The sequence below is a fragment of the Carassius auratus genome, unplaced genomic scaffold (genome assembly GCF_003368295.1).
Source record: "Carassius auratus strain Wakin unplaced genomic scaffold, ASM336829v1 scaf_tig00027279, whole genome shotgun sequence".
Classification (NCBI taxonomy): domain Eukaryota; kingdom Metazoa; phylum Chordata; class Actinopteri; order Cypriniformes; family Cyprinidae; genus Carassius; species Carassius auratus.
This window is the reverse complement of record NW_020525580.1, coordinates 15,767-30,981: the sequence shown is the minus strand read 5'-3', so window position 1 is coordinate 30,981 and position 15,215 is coordinate 15,767. Positions and strand designations below refer to the sequence as shown.

General features: G+C 37.1%; 2 protein-coding genes across 2 annotated transcripts; one reads left to right on the top strand and one right to left on the bottom strand.

Annotated features, from left to right (window-relative positions):
* The first annotated feature begins 4,864 nt into the window (after positions 1–4,864).
* LOC113079181 (complement C1q-like protein 2) lies at positions 4,865–6,297 on the top strand. Its single transcript, XM_026251386.1, has 3 exons — positions 4,865–5,116; positions 5,396–5,530; positions 5,625–6,297. Exons 1-3 carry the CDS (start codon positions 4,909–4,911, stop codon positions 5,921–5,923), a joined length of 642 nt encoding a protein of 213 aa, XP_026107171.1. The 5' UTR covers positions 4,865–4,908; the 3' UTR covers positions 5,924–6,297.
* Positions 6,298–6,965: 668 nt separating this feature from the next.
* LOC113079183 (kelch-like protein 26) lies at positions 6,966–11,669 on the bottom strand. The gene is made up of 4 exons (XM_026251390.1): positions 9,913–11,669; positions 8,809–9,748; positions 8,545–8,715; positions 6,966–7,527 (listed from the first exon to the last, which is right to left on the bottom strand). Exons 1-4 carry the CDS (start codon positions 11,465–11,467, stop codon positions 7,005–7,007), a joined length of 3,189 nt encoding a protein of 1,062 aa, XP_026107175.1. The 5' UTR covers positions 11,468–11,669; the 3' UTR covers positions 6,966–7,004.
* Positions 11,670–15,215: the final 3,546 nt, after the last annotated feature.

Sequence of the window (15,215 nt, the reverse complement as noted above, 5' to 3'; positions counted from 1 at the left end):
CAGTGAGCATATCTGCAATATATTTCAGTCCTAGGTCATTTAGTGACTTATATACGAGTAAAAGTACTTTAAAATCAATCCTAAATGTAACTGGAAGCCAGTGTAAGGACCTGAGGACTGGTGTGATATGCTCAGATTTTCTGGTTCTAGTCAGAATCATGGCAGCAGCGTTCTGGATGAGCTGCAGCTGTCTAATGGTCTTTTTGGGAAGGCCAGTGAGGAGCCCATTACAATAGTCCACCCTGCTGGTGATGAAGGCATGAACAATTTTCTCCAAGTCTTGACTGGAAACAAAACATCTAATTCTTGCAATGTTTTTTAAATGATAGTATGCTGATTTAGTTACTGCTTTGACATGACTACTGAAACTAAGGTCTGTCTCCAGAATCACACCAAGATTCCTGACTTGATTTTAAATTGTTTGACCCCTAGAGTCAAGGTATGCATTCACCTTGAACACTTCATCTTTGTTTCCAAATGCAATGACTTCAGTTTTTTCCTTGTTTAACTGAAGAAAGTTCTGGCACATCCAACTATTAATTTCATCAATGCATTGGCAGAGGGAGTCAATGGGGCTGTAGTCAGTTGGAGATAAGGCTAGGTAAATCTGGGTAGACTTTGGTATCCTGGTGAACCTGCGTACAATCTGAGATATTACGTTTTCTTCTTAAACTCTACGTGACACACGTCTTTTCTTGGCAGAAACACCTTAGGAAAACTTCTCCGATGTTTAGACTTCCCTGACCAAAAAGTCTCAATCTGCCTTTTAAAGTCACTGCCTAAGAATAATTATTAACATATAAAAATAAAAATAAAAACATGACTACATGTATTTAATTTCATTTTGCCCAGCGTTATACATGCTTAATGTTAATATGTTAACAATAGTTTCTTCCTCCTCAAAAAAAAAGAAAGAAAAGAAAATAGAAACACTGAAGGGAGTTTTTTAAATCACTTACATTTCCCTCTATAAAACCTGTTTGCACTGCATTATATATATATATATATATATATATATATATATATATATATATATATATATATATATATATATATATTGAAACTAAACTGAATTGAAACTGTACATCAAAGATGATATTGCTCATTATGACAACACGTAAAACGTAACAGTGAGATATTGGACGTTATGAAACTGTGCTGAGATCAGTTCCATAACGTTCTTATTTTTTCTCATACTGAAATAATTCAAAACAGCCTCGTTGTCTTCATGTGAAGAGCAGTGATTTGAACCAGCAGTACCAGCACGTTGTCTAATATCTGCTACTTTCGTTTAGTGTTCCCATTCATGTGTTGTGAGTAGTAACATGAAATGTTTTGTTGACATAGGTTTTCTTTGAGAACATCAACCTGCTTCATCACGATTGTTCCAACTATCTATACAGCCGTATTTAGTAAACACGCCCACATCTTCAGCTAGCCAATCAGAATGTGGGCATGCCGGTCTCGTTTACTGAAACCATCACGCTTTTCATGAGGGCAAAATATGGATGGCCAAAGGATATGTAATTTATACATCAGCCAATCAGTTCCATTCCTAGAATTTAGATTTCAAAGAGCACTTGAGTCAACAATCAGAATGGGCCGATAGAACACAAACTGTTTCAAGGAATCGTGTGCCATAAAAAGTGCTTTTTTTATGAACAGTAAAAGTTGTTATTATTATAATATTGGAGCACACAGCTCATTTGGGTGGGCTTGTCAACCTTGTGTGCGCTACTCAGAACTCTTGTGTAAGTGACCTTGGGTTCAAAGCGTCTTCTCTGTTAACAAGAACAAAGAAAGTACAACCAAGGATTGATGTGCTGCATGCACATAACGTTTCCTGAAACGAGTGTTTGGTAACTTATTACTGCTGGACACTATTAACAAGCATACAGACATTTGTGCAAACACAGTTAATGCTCATCATCTGTCTTGATGCAAACAGATCGGGTTGATGCATGATGATTTTTCTTAATTTTATGATAATTTTAATGTTACTTGAATAAATAAAATGACTTTTTGCATGCTCGTTGGTGTACAGCAGCGGTTCACTTCGGTCAAACTTCTATTTGTGTTTGATTCTGTTGTATTTTTCAATAGCATGTTCCTCCTAAATTTAACCCCAAACAGAAACACTGTGACTGTACTAAATAAGAACCAGCTTTCTGAAAAGTACACGTCAGCTTTGTGGGTTACTGGTATTATGTTGTTTTCTGAAAGTCCTGATGAAAACCTGTTTCTGTGCCTTAAATTAGATTCTGAGCAATACGGTTCTTCTAAATATAGCTAAATCCCTTTTATTTTTATGTTTTCATCACATGTAGTTTATAACATCATTATTTATAATATTTATTAGCATTCTTTCATAATTATACATGCAGTTTGTGTGAACTTAATCTTTAAGAAGAACTGATGTTATTTGATTTGTTATCTATGCAATACTCTCAGTAAGGTCAGTGAAACAAATACATCTCTCTCAGAGCTCAATGTGTATTTCATAGTCATAAGAAGCCCAAGAACTGCTCTGTTTTTCTGTAAAATGTGAAATGACACACCAGACAGTATCTGCAAACAGTGATATTGGGTAATTTGTTAACTGTGAATGAACTGGCCCATATATAAGCACCTGCTTTCACTTGGGAAGGTACGGTATGTACTGAGAGAAACCTTTAAATGTGCTCTTATTATTGTTTATTGTTTAATAATCCCCTAATTAACTGCTGTTTCTTCAATATTTTGTTTGTATATATATATATATATATATATATATATATATATATATATAATGTGTGTATATATATATATATATATATATATATATATATATATATATATATATATAGGGTAAGAAAGGAGCACCAACAAGAGTGAGTGCTGCAAACAGAGAATGACAATATGAATTATTTTAACATTTGAAATTTGAATATAAAAAGAAAAAAAAGATGACCAAATTTCCTTCCTTGACTTCACAAACCTTTTAATTCCATTACATTGTTTCCACACAAACATTATTGAAATCTGGATGCTTTGAAACTCTTTTCTGTTGCATCCATTATTTAAAATTTGAATGTTTTGAAATATATATTTTTTGTTTTAAATACCATTTTCCCTCCATTTTGTCTTGAATTTGATCAAGCTGTACAAAAAGATATCACTAGCTAAATAAAAGAGAAGACAAAAAGCCTTCACAGACGTTTATTATTCAAATCTGAAATCTAAATTTGAACATAGGGAAATTACAACCCCCCCCCCCCCACCCCCCATTTTGTCAACTGCTAGGCTTTACTAAAAAAGACAACAATAGTTTAAAAGTGAACAACAGAGAAAAAAAAAAGAAAAAGAAAAGGATGATCACTTATTTCCTTCCATTTTGTCATGTGCTGTATACAAAACAATGTTTAAAAGTGAAAAACATGTAGAATAAGTTACACAAACCTTTGAATTCCATTCCATTCCGTTCATTATTTGAATTTGAATGATCTGAACAGATGAAAATGACAAACCCCAAACCCCAATTTTGTCAACAACTTGGATTTACTGAGTTTTATAGAGCTTTAGAAGAGACAACAGTAGACCGTTATTTATTATCCACATGGTACATTCACACATTGTTTATAAGGTTTACTGTCTGGTTATGACTGAAAATAATCTTTGATTTGCTGATGTTATTTTAATATCATATTAGAGTGTTGACTAGTATTTTGAATTAATTGTAGTTTTAGGTAACGTTTTAGTAATTTGATATTTTTATTAGTGTCTCCGTATGTCTGTAGTTGTTTTTTGATTTATTTTTTTTAGACCTGTGGAAAAGGCTGGCGGATCTCCATGAACAGAGGTGTAACTTTACACCCGTGGTGAGTGGAGACAGCCTGTGTGCTGTCGGAGGAGACAAAGACATCAACACAAATCTTCAAATACAATACATCTATTAGAATAATTAACTCCCTGCATGTTCATTGGGAAAATGTAAAAGCAATGCAAAGACAGAACGAACTGGCTGACACCTAGTGGCTCTTAGAAGCACAACAACATACCTTTAAATAAATGATGTTCTTTAGAGAATCATCTGATTTGTCTCATTAGTTTCTCCCCATTCCCCATTCGTCATGCCCTCTGCTGTCCTGGAGGAGAGGCTGTATATTCTAGGAGGTTACTGCCAGGAGGTCTACAGCCATGCCAGACTTCAGTGTGTGTGTGTGTGTGTGCATTTTCTTTCAAAATAAGGGTGCTGGGTGTTAGCTGACAGCCCTGTGCACCAGTATGTTACCTTTGTTTACTTCTGTTCATGGTTATGTCTGATCATAGATCCATAGATGGCTATCCTGTGTTGCTGTATGTGTTGTATTTGTTTTCAGAAGTATCCACAAGTGCCAAACTATGTGTCTTTAATATCATTTTGTTTTAAAAATAAAAACGTATAATGACACTTATGTATGAAGTTAGTATGAAGTCTTCTGAATTTGTTTGTGCATTACAGGTTCAACATGACACACATCTGTAGCTTACACTGTGAGCTCAGAGCACATTATCAATTTTGTCTCTGTGTCTATTATGAGGACATCTGACACTTAAGAAAGGACTTGTAACTAAATATTTCATCACAGGATAACTGCTGTATCACATTTAAATCGTATATCAAGTGAAAAATGAGTCTGATTTCATTGGATTTAAACATAAGACTTACATCATTTGAGTAGTTTGTAGGCAACAGATGACTCATGGACATTATCTTGTGCAATTCTAGAAACTTTTCTTATCTGTTATTCAAATTTGGGTACTTGTTTGTGTGTTTTTTCGATCTAAAAACTCCAAATGCTTAATTATTAACCAAGAGCAGCTCTATAAAGATAAGACGCACAGTGACTGTAGACCGTCACTCTTCTCTTCAGCACAAGAGAAACCGTCATGGCTTTATTTCAGCTTTTCTTCATCTCAATCTTAGGTTCCTGCGTGGCACAGGATGAGGATATCATGACTCCTGTGGTGAACATCTACTCTGAGCTCAATGAGGTTAAAGCTTCAGTTAAGGCGCTGACAGTGGATCTGAACACTGCTAAAAATGAGCTCGCAGAACAGAAAAGCTTAATTCAGGATCTGCAGAAACAGATTAAAGGTACATTCTCTGCTTTGTTTCACAGTAATGTGCATGATTGAACTTTGAACTTACGTTCGTAACCACAGAAACTAGATAGCAATGTCCCTGCCAGGGACTGCAGATGGAAATTAGCATTTGCTAACTCTGGTACAAAACATCTCTTCGTAAGATTAATGTATTTTGTACAATGTCCCTGACAAATAAACTGAAACTGAAACTAATGTTTTGCAACCACTTTAGAATCATGCATTGCATTTTCTAGATTTATTTACTGCTTGTTTTTTTCTCCCTTCACAGAGAGTCCTAAAGTGGCATTCACTGCATCCATGTCAAGTACAGAGGATACACACCGAGGGCCTTTCAGTTCAGAGACCAAGCTCATCTTTGATAAAGTCCTAACCAACATTGGCGATGCATATGACCCTGTCACAGGTTCTTATGATTTGAAAATAAAAATTAATTTGATTCAATTTTAAACATGGTTTAATTTGTAGTATTGAGATCTTTGCTTGTGTATCTTTTGCAGGAGTGTTTAAAGCACCTGTTAAAGGTGTGTATTACTTCAGGTACTCAGGCTCCGCGTTTTCCTCCCATGATATGGGTCTGAGCATCTTTAAAGGCACGGCACGATTTGTGTCGTCATATGAATATAATTCTGGTGAGCGCAACGACCAAATGTCGAATGGAGCCGTGATGGAGCTGGATGTTGGCGAGGAGGTTCACATGAGGCTGTGGGTCAGAACCTGGATCTTTGTGGATCCACGGTACAACTATTCCACTTTCACAGGATACCTGCTTTACCCACTCGACTCTACTTCAGTATAGTTTGCATGTGTGAATCATTTCGTAAAATGTCAAAAAGAACTGTTGAAATGTCCTGAAAACATAATTATGTTTCTTTGTTGCGTTAATCATGGATGAATGTAGTTAAAGGTCACTATTTCAGATATACAGGGAAAAACAAGAGTCCTACTTTACTCTTCTGTGGAACATACATTTTCATTCAGGCACATTACATTGATGTCCAAATGGGGACTTATCATAGACTTTTTTTTTTTATATTTTCAATTGTGTATGTTACTAGATGGCAAACTTAACGATGGTAACCTAACAAATGTGATGTCAAAGAACAGTTATGTAAATCCATGCACATAAAACACTAGTTACATATTTTGTGTTAAATAAAAAAGCTAAGCTTGGTTGAGATTACTGTATTCGTGACACCGAGAAAGTAAGTTTAATCTGAAGTTTTAAAAAATAGAAACTGAATACCAATGAATGAATGCCAGAAAAAAAAAAACAAAGATTGTTGAATTTAATTCAAGGAGCAATCTCCAATTTAAATATAAATACAAAATTTGGCATAAAGCTTCAGAGATTGCTGTATTAATTTAACCAACTAAGTGATCAACAAAATTGAAAAGGTGAGATATTTGAAGCCAATTGATTGATCCAATGAGCCAATGCATGTTCATAAGTGTGAGATTTCAATGTGTTTTTCTTTGAAAAGCCCGGTTCAGATAAGATCAATTATATATGGCATTGGAATAATCTCAATCTTTACAGACTTTCAGTGAACTCTACATTATCTTGCTCATTAATATGTGTCTTTATAGCATAAATACAGTATCTTTTATTGTATATAAACTATATATTGTGAACCACCTGTTCAAATCATTTCTGACAGAATCTTTTGCCCCAAGCTGACACACACACACACACACACACACACACACACACACACACACACACACACATATATATATATATATATATATATATATATATATATATATATATATATATATATATATATATATATATATAATTTCATATATAAAATTATTTCTATTTTTAATGAGGTGGAGATAATACATAGATAATACACAGATAATGTATTTTTTTCTTATTGTCTTAGATGTGCTGGTAGTGGCAGCACACAGGCCGCTATGTGTGTGTTTGGGCCTGGTGTCACGCTCATGTTCTCCCAGCGTTCTGTTGCAGGATCATAGCGGTGCACTGTTTTGGTATCATTGTAGTCCTCCTGGCAGTAACCTCCGATTACATAGACCTTCCCCTCTAAGACCGCTGATGCTGAGCCAACATGTGGCACTGGGAATGGCATAATGGCACTCCAGGAGTTGGCCACAGGGTCATAGACCTCACAGGCTAATTGATCTACCAGATGGCCATCAGTTTCACATGAAACCCCTCCAGCCACATATAAACGGTCACCTAGGGTCTCCATGCAGTGCAGAGCTCTCTCATGTGTCATTTCAGCCAGGGAAGTGGATCCTCGTTCTGGGTGGTAAAGGGTCATAGACGACAGGCATTGGTACTGACTGTTGAAGCCTCCTGACAGGAAGATCGTGCCGTTCCACACACTGGCCGCGTGACAGCATAGAGCGTGGTCTAATGGGTGGACAAAACTGAAGTAGGAAAAAATTTAAAAGACAGCCATTAAATGAAGGAAAACATCATTCACTTAGAATGGTTCTCAGTATGTACTGGGAACAGTTTGACTTGCACAATGCATTTGCAAAAGTGTTGTTGAAAGTACCAGTTGGAACAGAAATGTAAAAAAAAATTAATGATACCAGCATTTCCTGTGAGCGTTTTGAGCATTGTTCCTCAGCTGATGAGTTTTGAAGCATGGCTGCTGGTTGGAGCTGGTTTAAGCTGGTAACCAGCTAAGGAACAGCTTAACTCAGCTCATGACCAGCCAAGGACCAGCTTTACCCAGCTAAAACCAGCAGCCATGCTTCCAAACATACCTAACCAAAAAGCACAATGGCACATGAACATAATGGCCAATCAGAGGTGATTAATAGTCCACCCAACGGCACTCTAAATGCTCATGAGACATGCTCTTTCAGCACATATGACAACACTTATTTGCTTTATGTTCTGTGAAGTTAAATTACTTTGTCAAGTAGGATATCAACTCTGAATCAACATTGTTTGTTCTGCAGCAACATTCCTCTGGACCTTTATTAGAGTAAATGCCTATGACAACTTCATGTCAAGAAGGATGTCTAATGGCTAATGTTTTTACTTTCCAGTCAGTTGTTGAGCTGACACAATACAACATATCTTATCAGAACAATTCCTGATGACACAACTCTTGAAAATGTGCTGTGAAAATTAGATAAAGCATACAACCCACTGAATGGACTTTACTGTCTTTTATCTGTCCCTTACAAAATGACTTTCATTTGCCTAATCTGACAAAGGTCCATAAACAAATAAAGTTTAAGTTAAGAGTTGGATTTAGGGTTTGGTTCTTAAACAACATTCAGACTTGTGGGTAGTGTTAGGCCTGTGATTACGTTTTAGAACATAGTTCCAGGAAGAACAGCTGGCGTTGATCTAGAATCATGAATGCTTTTTACATTCTTCCTGAAATTGCAAATGTATTTCTTGTGCTACTCATTTACTGTACTAACCTCCAAGAATCTGTGTTGGGGCAGTAAACCTCCACACTCTCCATATTGGCTTCTGAGTCCCTCTCTCCACCAATTGCATATATTTTGCCATTCAGGACCACTAGAGTGAAGCTGCCTCTTGTCTCATGCATATCGGCCAACCTTTGCCAAAAGTTTTGGATGGGATCGTATCTAGTTGAAAGATTGAAAAGGAGGTCCACAGTGTGAGAGCACAAACCTGGACAAGATCAGATTCAGTAGATGAGTCCTCATGTTAGATCATACCTGTAGGTGCAATTCATGGTATCAGCTTTGCCGTAATAATGCCGTCCGCCAACTACGTAAAGCTGGCCCCTCATTACCCCCACTCCATGACTGAACCTTGGTTTCTCAGGTAAAGTTCCCAGCATTCTCCACTCTATTTTCTTCACCAATCCAACGTGGTTCTGCAAGGAATTGCTAAACCAAATATCCCTACACAGTCTACGTTTGTCAAAATTATCAGTGATCCTCTCACCCCCAACCAAGACTAGAGTCTCTTTAGGCATATAGGCCCTGAAATTTGACTGAGCATCTGAAGAATTGGAACAGAACTCCTCAAGGAGAGAATTGTATAGTCTTTTGGCACCAATTCTTGGCAAAGATGTTATGGACTTGACTTCTTTGAACTCCTTAAAGGTCATGAGGGGAAACTGAATGGTTCCCATCAGCTCCCTGGCAAGTTTGAGCCGTTTTCTGGGAGAGGCTTGAATCCAACACATGACTGCTTTGAACACGGGCAACTCCGAGGGAACACAGAGAGAATCACTTCGAAGGTACTTCTTTAGTTTCTCCACAGATAGATCTTTGAACTTTGGAGTGATGGACACGTCTTGAAAGTGCCTCAAGACAAAGTCATCGGCCAGTGCAAGTAAGTCCGCCATCCCATAGGCCTCTGCGAAAGATGCTACGTCTAGACAGCTATAAGCATCTATTTCTTGTTGCAGGAAGCTAAGGCACAGTGAAAAGGCAGTCTGGAACTGGAATTGCAGAGATGTACAGGTGAGATCAAACACACAGCCCCATCCGAGAGCAAGAGCCCCGCTGTAGGTGTAGTGCAGGAGGGCTTCAAACTTGGTGGCCCCGACTAACAGAAGAGACACCAGATCCTGTTGGCTTTCCTTCATCCCACTGGTAAACATGCCTCTAAAGTAGTCACTGCTGGCAGCCAGGAGTGCTCTGTGAGCTTTATAAAGGTAGGACATACATAAAACTTATAATAAATACATACAGTACAAAAACAAGTTTTGCAAACACATAGGGCACTAAATTAATACTAAATCTAGAGTATAAAAGTTTAACTTGATGCATAGGAAACTCAATCTTTTGCCATATTTCCACATCTCTTACCATGAAACACCCTTCCTTCTGCTTCAAGCTCCACGTCACATCCCATTCTCTGTGTCCACATCTGTCTGATTTGTTGTAGACTAATCTTTAAATGTTCCTCAGCAGAAATCTCTTTTCTGTCCACTTTCTTTCCTCTTGCCTCGCCCTCCTTTCTCTCTTCCTCCTCTTTACAGAGTTCTAGAATTCTCGGAGCTTCCAGGCTGACAGCTGCAGACCAGACCCATTCTATATTGCCTTTGTTCAACATGCCAATGTTCCCTGTATAGGCGAACTCCACCACTGCTGCCAACCCTGAACCATGAACACTGGGACCCATATACAATGAGATATATTGCTCTTGTTTGGGTTTCTGTCTGAGTCTTGTCTGTATAAGGTAACTGACAGCAGCCAAGACAAAGGAATGAACCTGGAATTGGTAACCATCCTCTGTGAAGAGGGTCAAGTCAGTGAGGACCGAGTACAACATCATGTTCTCAAGAGCCTGGAAGACTGCTCCTGGGTATGCTGGATCAGAGTATAGCTTCTTGGGATACATGCCACAATCCTCATCTTCAGAATCTTCAAAACTGCTACTTCCATCATTTTCAAAATCATCTTCTTCATCCTCCTCCTCCAGCTCTTGATTTATCAGTTCTTGTTCAGAGCTGGAGTCAGTCATGTGCTGCTCTTCATCACTAAATTTTAAACCTCCAAATGTTAAATCTTTTTCAGAAACACCAATGTCACCAGTACTGAAGGAGGCAGTAGCAAAAGAGTCATTTTCATTATCTTTGTCGTATTTATCATAATCTTTAACAGTGCTTTTATAATTTTGTGCACACATGGCATTAAAACTGTCACCATTTGCAGAAGTAACAGGTAAACTCCTAATATATTCTTTATTGCCATTAATGTCAACATGTTCATTATATCCACTATTGTCACCATTGACTTCATCATTATTTGTAAGTGAAGCAACTAAACCTTCACTGATTATGGACAGAACAGGTAAACTATTACTTTGTTCTTCATTGTTATTTTTGTCATCTTTTTTATCCACATCCTCTTTATCATCATTTGTGCATGCAGCAATTAAACCATCACTGTTTGCAGACGCAACAGGAAAACTAACACTATATTCTTTATCATCATGTTTATCAGCATCATCACCAGCATCAATTGTAAAAACATCCACTAAGTTATCACTGTTAGTAACAGGACAACTATTAATGGATACTGCATCAGTGTTATTGTTGTTGTCATATTTATTGACATCCTTTTCTTCGCTGACTTTATCATTACACATTGCTAAAAAACTGTCACTGTTTGCCGCCATAAAAGGAAAACCAACACTACATCCTTCATCATCATCAACAGTCTTCTCACTTCCCCATGCATTTACTTGCTGCTCCTTTGGATCCTCTTTTTCTGTCCACTCATCTTGCTCCCCTGGATTCTCTTCACACTCCTCTTCACTCACATCTATCCTTCCAGTGTCACTGCTTGAATTTTCATCCTCTCTTGATCTCCCCGATCTTCTCCACTCTTTCTGAAGACACTGCTGATTTATTGCCATTGTGACTTCAGTTTACTCTCCTGACAGAAACTACCTTGTGTTCAAAAAGCAGGGCAGGTTCTATCACATCTGTTTCCCAACTTGTTTTGATCTTGATCTTGTACTGTAGTCTGGTATGCGGTAGATCAGTGTCTCATGAGGTCACACAAAACATAACACTATTTTTACCTCAAGCATTCAATAAGATCACATCTCAAGTCATCTAAGAATGACCTGCTGGCTATAATCCATTCGTGCTATATCCATTCGAGTGTCTGGTGCTAAATAAACAAACAATTTATTTATTGCACAACTCTCTGTTTGTATGACTTGTCTGTGCATGAAATCAAATTGTTTCAATAATAATTTGAGGATGTGCTTTATCTGATAATCCGATATCTGATGGTGTTTTCCAATCCTTTTGTTTTCAACTTCTGATATCAGAACTGACACTTTTTATGTTTTTATTTAATTTTATTTATTTAGGTTTCTGGTCTAATTGAGTAAAATTTAATTGCCAAAAAAAAATTGGTCTGCCATTCCTTTTTTTTAATTATGTCTCTTATTTTTCAGCAACAGTTTCAATTGGTTTGGTTACTCAACAGAGTAAGCTAGGCTGTGAAAGCCTTTTTTTTTTGTCAGCTTCGAGCACATCATGTCTTCCAAACATAAAAGCACCTAATCCAACTTAAATGTTACGTTTGCTTCATTGTGCTGAAATCCACAGCACTCAGTCACACAACACACAAAACATATTGAAAGAATTGACCTTTAGCACTGGTCCTGAACCAGTAACCTTTCCACAAACTCAAAACTGTGCTGGGATAATTTTAAAAGTGTGACTTCTTTATGGTCCTGCCCTTGACTCCATCTCTGGCTCAGTTCTGGGCCATAAGAAACTCTGGAGCGGGTGATGGGAGCATGTGATGCCTTGAGGCATTAGATTCTGATCTGATAGAATCATGTTTCTCCTCCACAGCCTGGGAATGTTATTTGGGTCAAGGAGCCCAGAGAAACAAGTAATTTACAGACTTGATAATTGTTGTTGCAATATGCTTTTGTAATTCGTTTTGTCTATGACAAAAAATTTTAGAAGAATTAGGAGAAAAAGAAATCGTATTTATTCAATACAGTGGCTAAATTAACTAAAAATAAAGCATCAACAAGTGTTGAAATTTCCCAACATCTCAGCAGTAATGACTATGAACTACTTTACTTCTAAAATCGATACTACTAGAGATAAAATTGAAACCATTCAGCCGTCAGCTACAGTATCACATCAGACAGTGCACTATAGACCCCCTGAGGAACAGTTCCACTCATTCTCTACTATAGGAGAGGAAGAATTGTATAAACTTGTTAAATCATCTAAACCAACAACATGTATGTTAGACCCTATACCATCTAAGCTCCTAAAAGAGGTGCTTCCAGAAGTCATAGATCCTCTTCTGACTATTATTAATTCCTCATTGTCATTAGGATATGTCCCCAAAACCTTCAAACTGGCTGTTATTAAGCCTTTCATCAAAAAACCTCAACTTGACCCCAAAGATCGTGATCTCGAATCTCCCTTTTCTGTCCAAGATACTAGAAAAGGTGGTATCCTCACAATTATATTCCTTCTTAGAGAAAAATGGTATATGTGAGGATTTCCAGTCAGGATTTAGACCGTATCATAGTACTGAGACTGCTCTCCTTAGAGTTACAAATGATCTTTTCTTATCATCTGATCGTGCGTGTATCTCTCTATTAGTTTTATTGGATCTTAGTGCTGCGTTTGACACAATTGACCACAACATTCTTTTGCATAGACTTGAACACTTTGTTGGCATTAATGGAAGTGCATTAGCGTGGTTTAAATCATACTTATATGACCGCCATCAGTTCGTAGCAGAGAATGTAGATGGATCATATCGATCACAAGTGCAGTATGGAGTACCTCAAGGCTCAGTACTAGGGCCGCTACTCTTCACGCTTTATTTGTTACCCTTGGGAGATATCATCAGGAAACATGGTGTTATCTTTCACTGTTATGCTGATGATACTCAGCTCTCTGCGGCCCGGCAAAACATACCAATTTGAAAAACTAACAGAATGCACAGTCGATATAAAAAAAATAAATAAACAAAAACTGGATAACAAGTAATTTCTTACTGCTAAGTTCTGGAAACAGAAGTGTTAATTATAGTACATCTGCATTAATGACACACAATTATTTTCCTTATTAATGCTGTGCAGGTGCTTTGACACAATCTGTATAGTTAAAAACACTATATAAAGTAAGGTGACTTGACAAAATGATCTGGTTCTTTTTCAATTTGTTGTCAGTTCTGTTAGTTACTGTTTGAATATTCACAAACATTGTCATTTTGAGATCATATAAGGAAGTTAAAGTAATTTAACTGTTATAATATAGCCTGTCTATGTTCTTCTACATGCAAATATAGTCCAGCTCATGTGTACAGTAGCCTTCTCTGTGTCTTTTGTCTGTCCATTTTGGGAAGCGTGAATGCGCGAGACAGCAGATGGAAAACTGCAGCGCTTTAAGAGCTACAAACAGAGGAGTCTGTCTGTCACTGGTGGCCTTGGACTGGAAACCTGCCGGAGATGCCAAGAGGCCACAGAGAGAGAGACAGAGAGAACATGCTCATGCAAAGACTCTATCAATGCATGACTAATTAATGCAAAAAGTATTTGAATATTGGAAGCACACTTTCACTTCACCTAGATGGTAAATGGCATATATTGAAGAGATTTAGTAGTATTTAGAGGATGGTTTAATTTATTTAAGTATTTATTAGTATTATTTTGTATTATTATTCTTATTATTTTGATTCATCAAGCTCATAATGACTGTGACTATGTGATGAAATCAACCAATATGTAAATAAATATTATATAAATAAACAATTTATATAAGATTTTATCAAGGGAAAATACTAATTATTGGCTATATATTATTTTAATGACACTGCAAAAAAATTTTAATTATTTATTTAGTTATTTTTAGAGACAATGAGACACAGACGTTTTTTTCAAACTATAATTTTAATTATCTTAAAATCTAGACAGATTCAGTTTACAACTTTACAGTCTCCTTTTACAATATAATTTTCACCGGGGGAAAAATACATCAAATTAAAAGGAAGAGAAGCATTAAGCAAATATGAAGAAATGTGAAATCTAAAATAGGCTGGAACGAGGAACAGACGCAGAATGTTAGATGATTGTTGTTCCGGTTAAAATCACTCATAAACATGCAGCTGATAAATTGGGTAAATTGTGAATGTTCACACTCGGCTAATGAACTAATGATGATGGATTACGGGAAACATTTGTCTGCACTCATCTGACCTGAGTCACGCTTGTGCTTCTGTCAGTGAATATTGCATCTGGAGACGGTTCAAATGAGTCACTGACTGAAATACTGCAGTGGTCTTTACAGTGAGCCAGTGTGAGACAAACAACAGCCCTTTCCACAGAGAACAGATCATGAGCGACACGATGAAGAGTCAGGAACAGATGAAAGATGCAAGCAAGAGCAAAGAAAACTCTCACAAGCTTATTAACACCAAAAAGAGTTTGTAAGAAGATTGATGCCTGCATAGATTCAGCCCACATGTGACAGTGGGCCTTTGGCCCTGATGTGCTTCTCTCCCACACACACACACACACACACACACACACACACACACAGACAGCATAGAGACTTAGATAACAGCTCTACTTCTGATGACGGTGTAGAGGTTCAACAGACACGAGGAGCGAT

Bases quoted from the DNA above. Each gene is read 5' to 3' on its own strand.
- LOC113079181 (XM_026251386.1), top strand. From the start codon at position 4,909: ATGGCTTTATTTCAGCTTTTCTTCATCTCAATCTTAGGTTCCTGCGTG. The intron at 5,117-5,395 runs GTACATTCTCTG...CTCCCTTCACAG, and splicing joins TCTGCAGAAACAGATTAAAG to AGAGTCCTAAAGTGGCATTC. The intron at 5,531-5,624 runs GTTCTTATGATT...TATCTTTTGCAG, and splicing joins TGCATATGACCCTGTCACAG to GAGTGTTTAAAGCACCTGTT.
- LOC113079183 (XM_026251390.1), bottom strand. From the start codon at position 11,467: ATGGCAATAAATCAGCAGTGTCTTCAGAAAGAGTGGAGAAGATCGGGG. The intron at 8,716-8,808 runs GTATGATCTAAC...TCTTTCAACTAG, and splicing joins ACCATGAATTGCACCTACAG to ATACGATCCCATCCAAAACT. The intron at 7,528-8,544 runs GTTAGTACAGTA...TTCCTACTTCAG, and splicing joins CCCAACACAGATTCTTGGAG to TTTTGTCCACCCATTAGACC.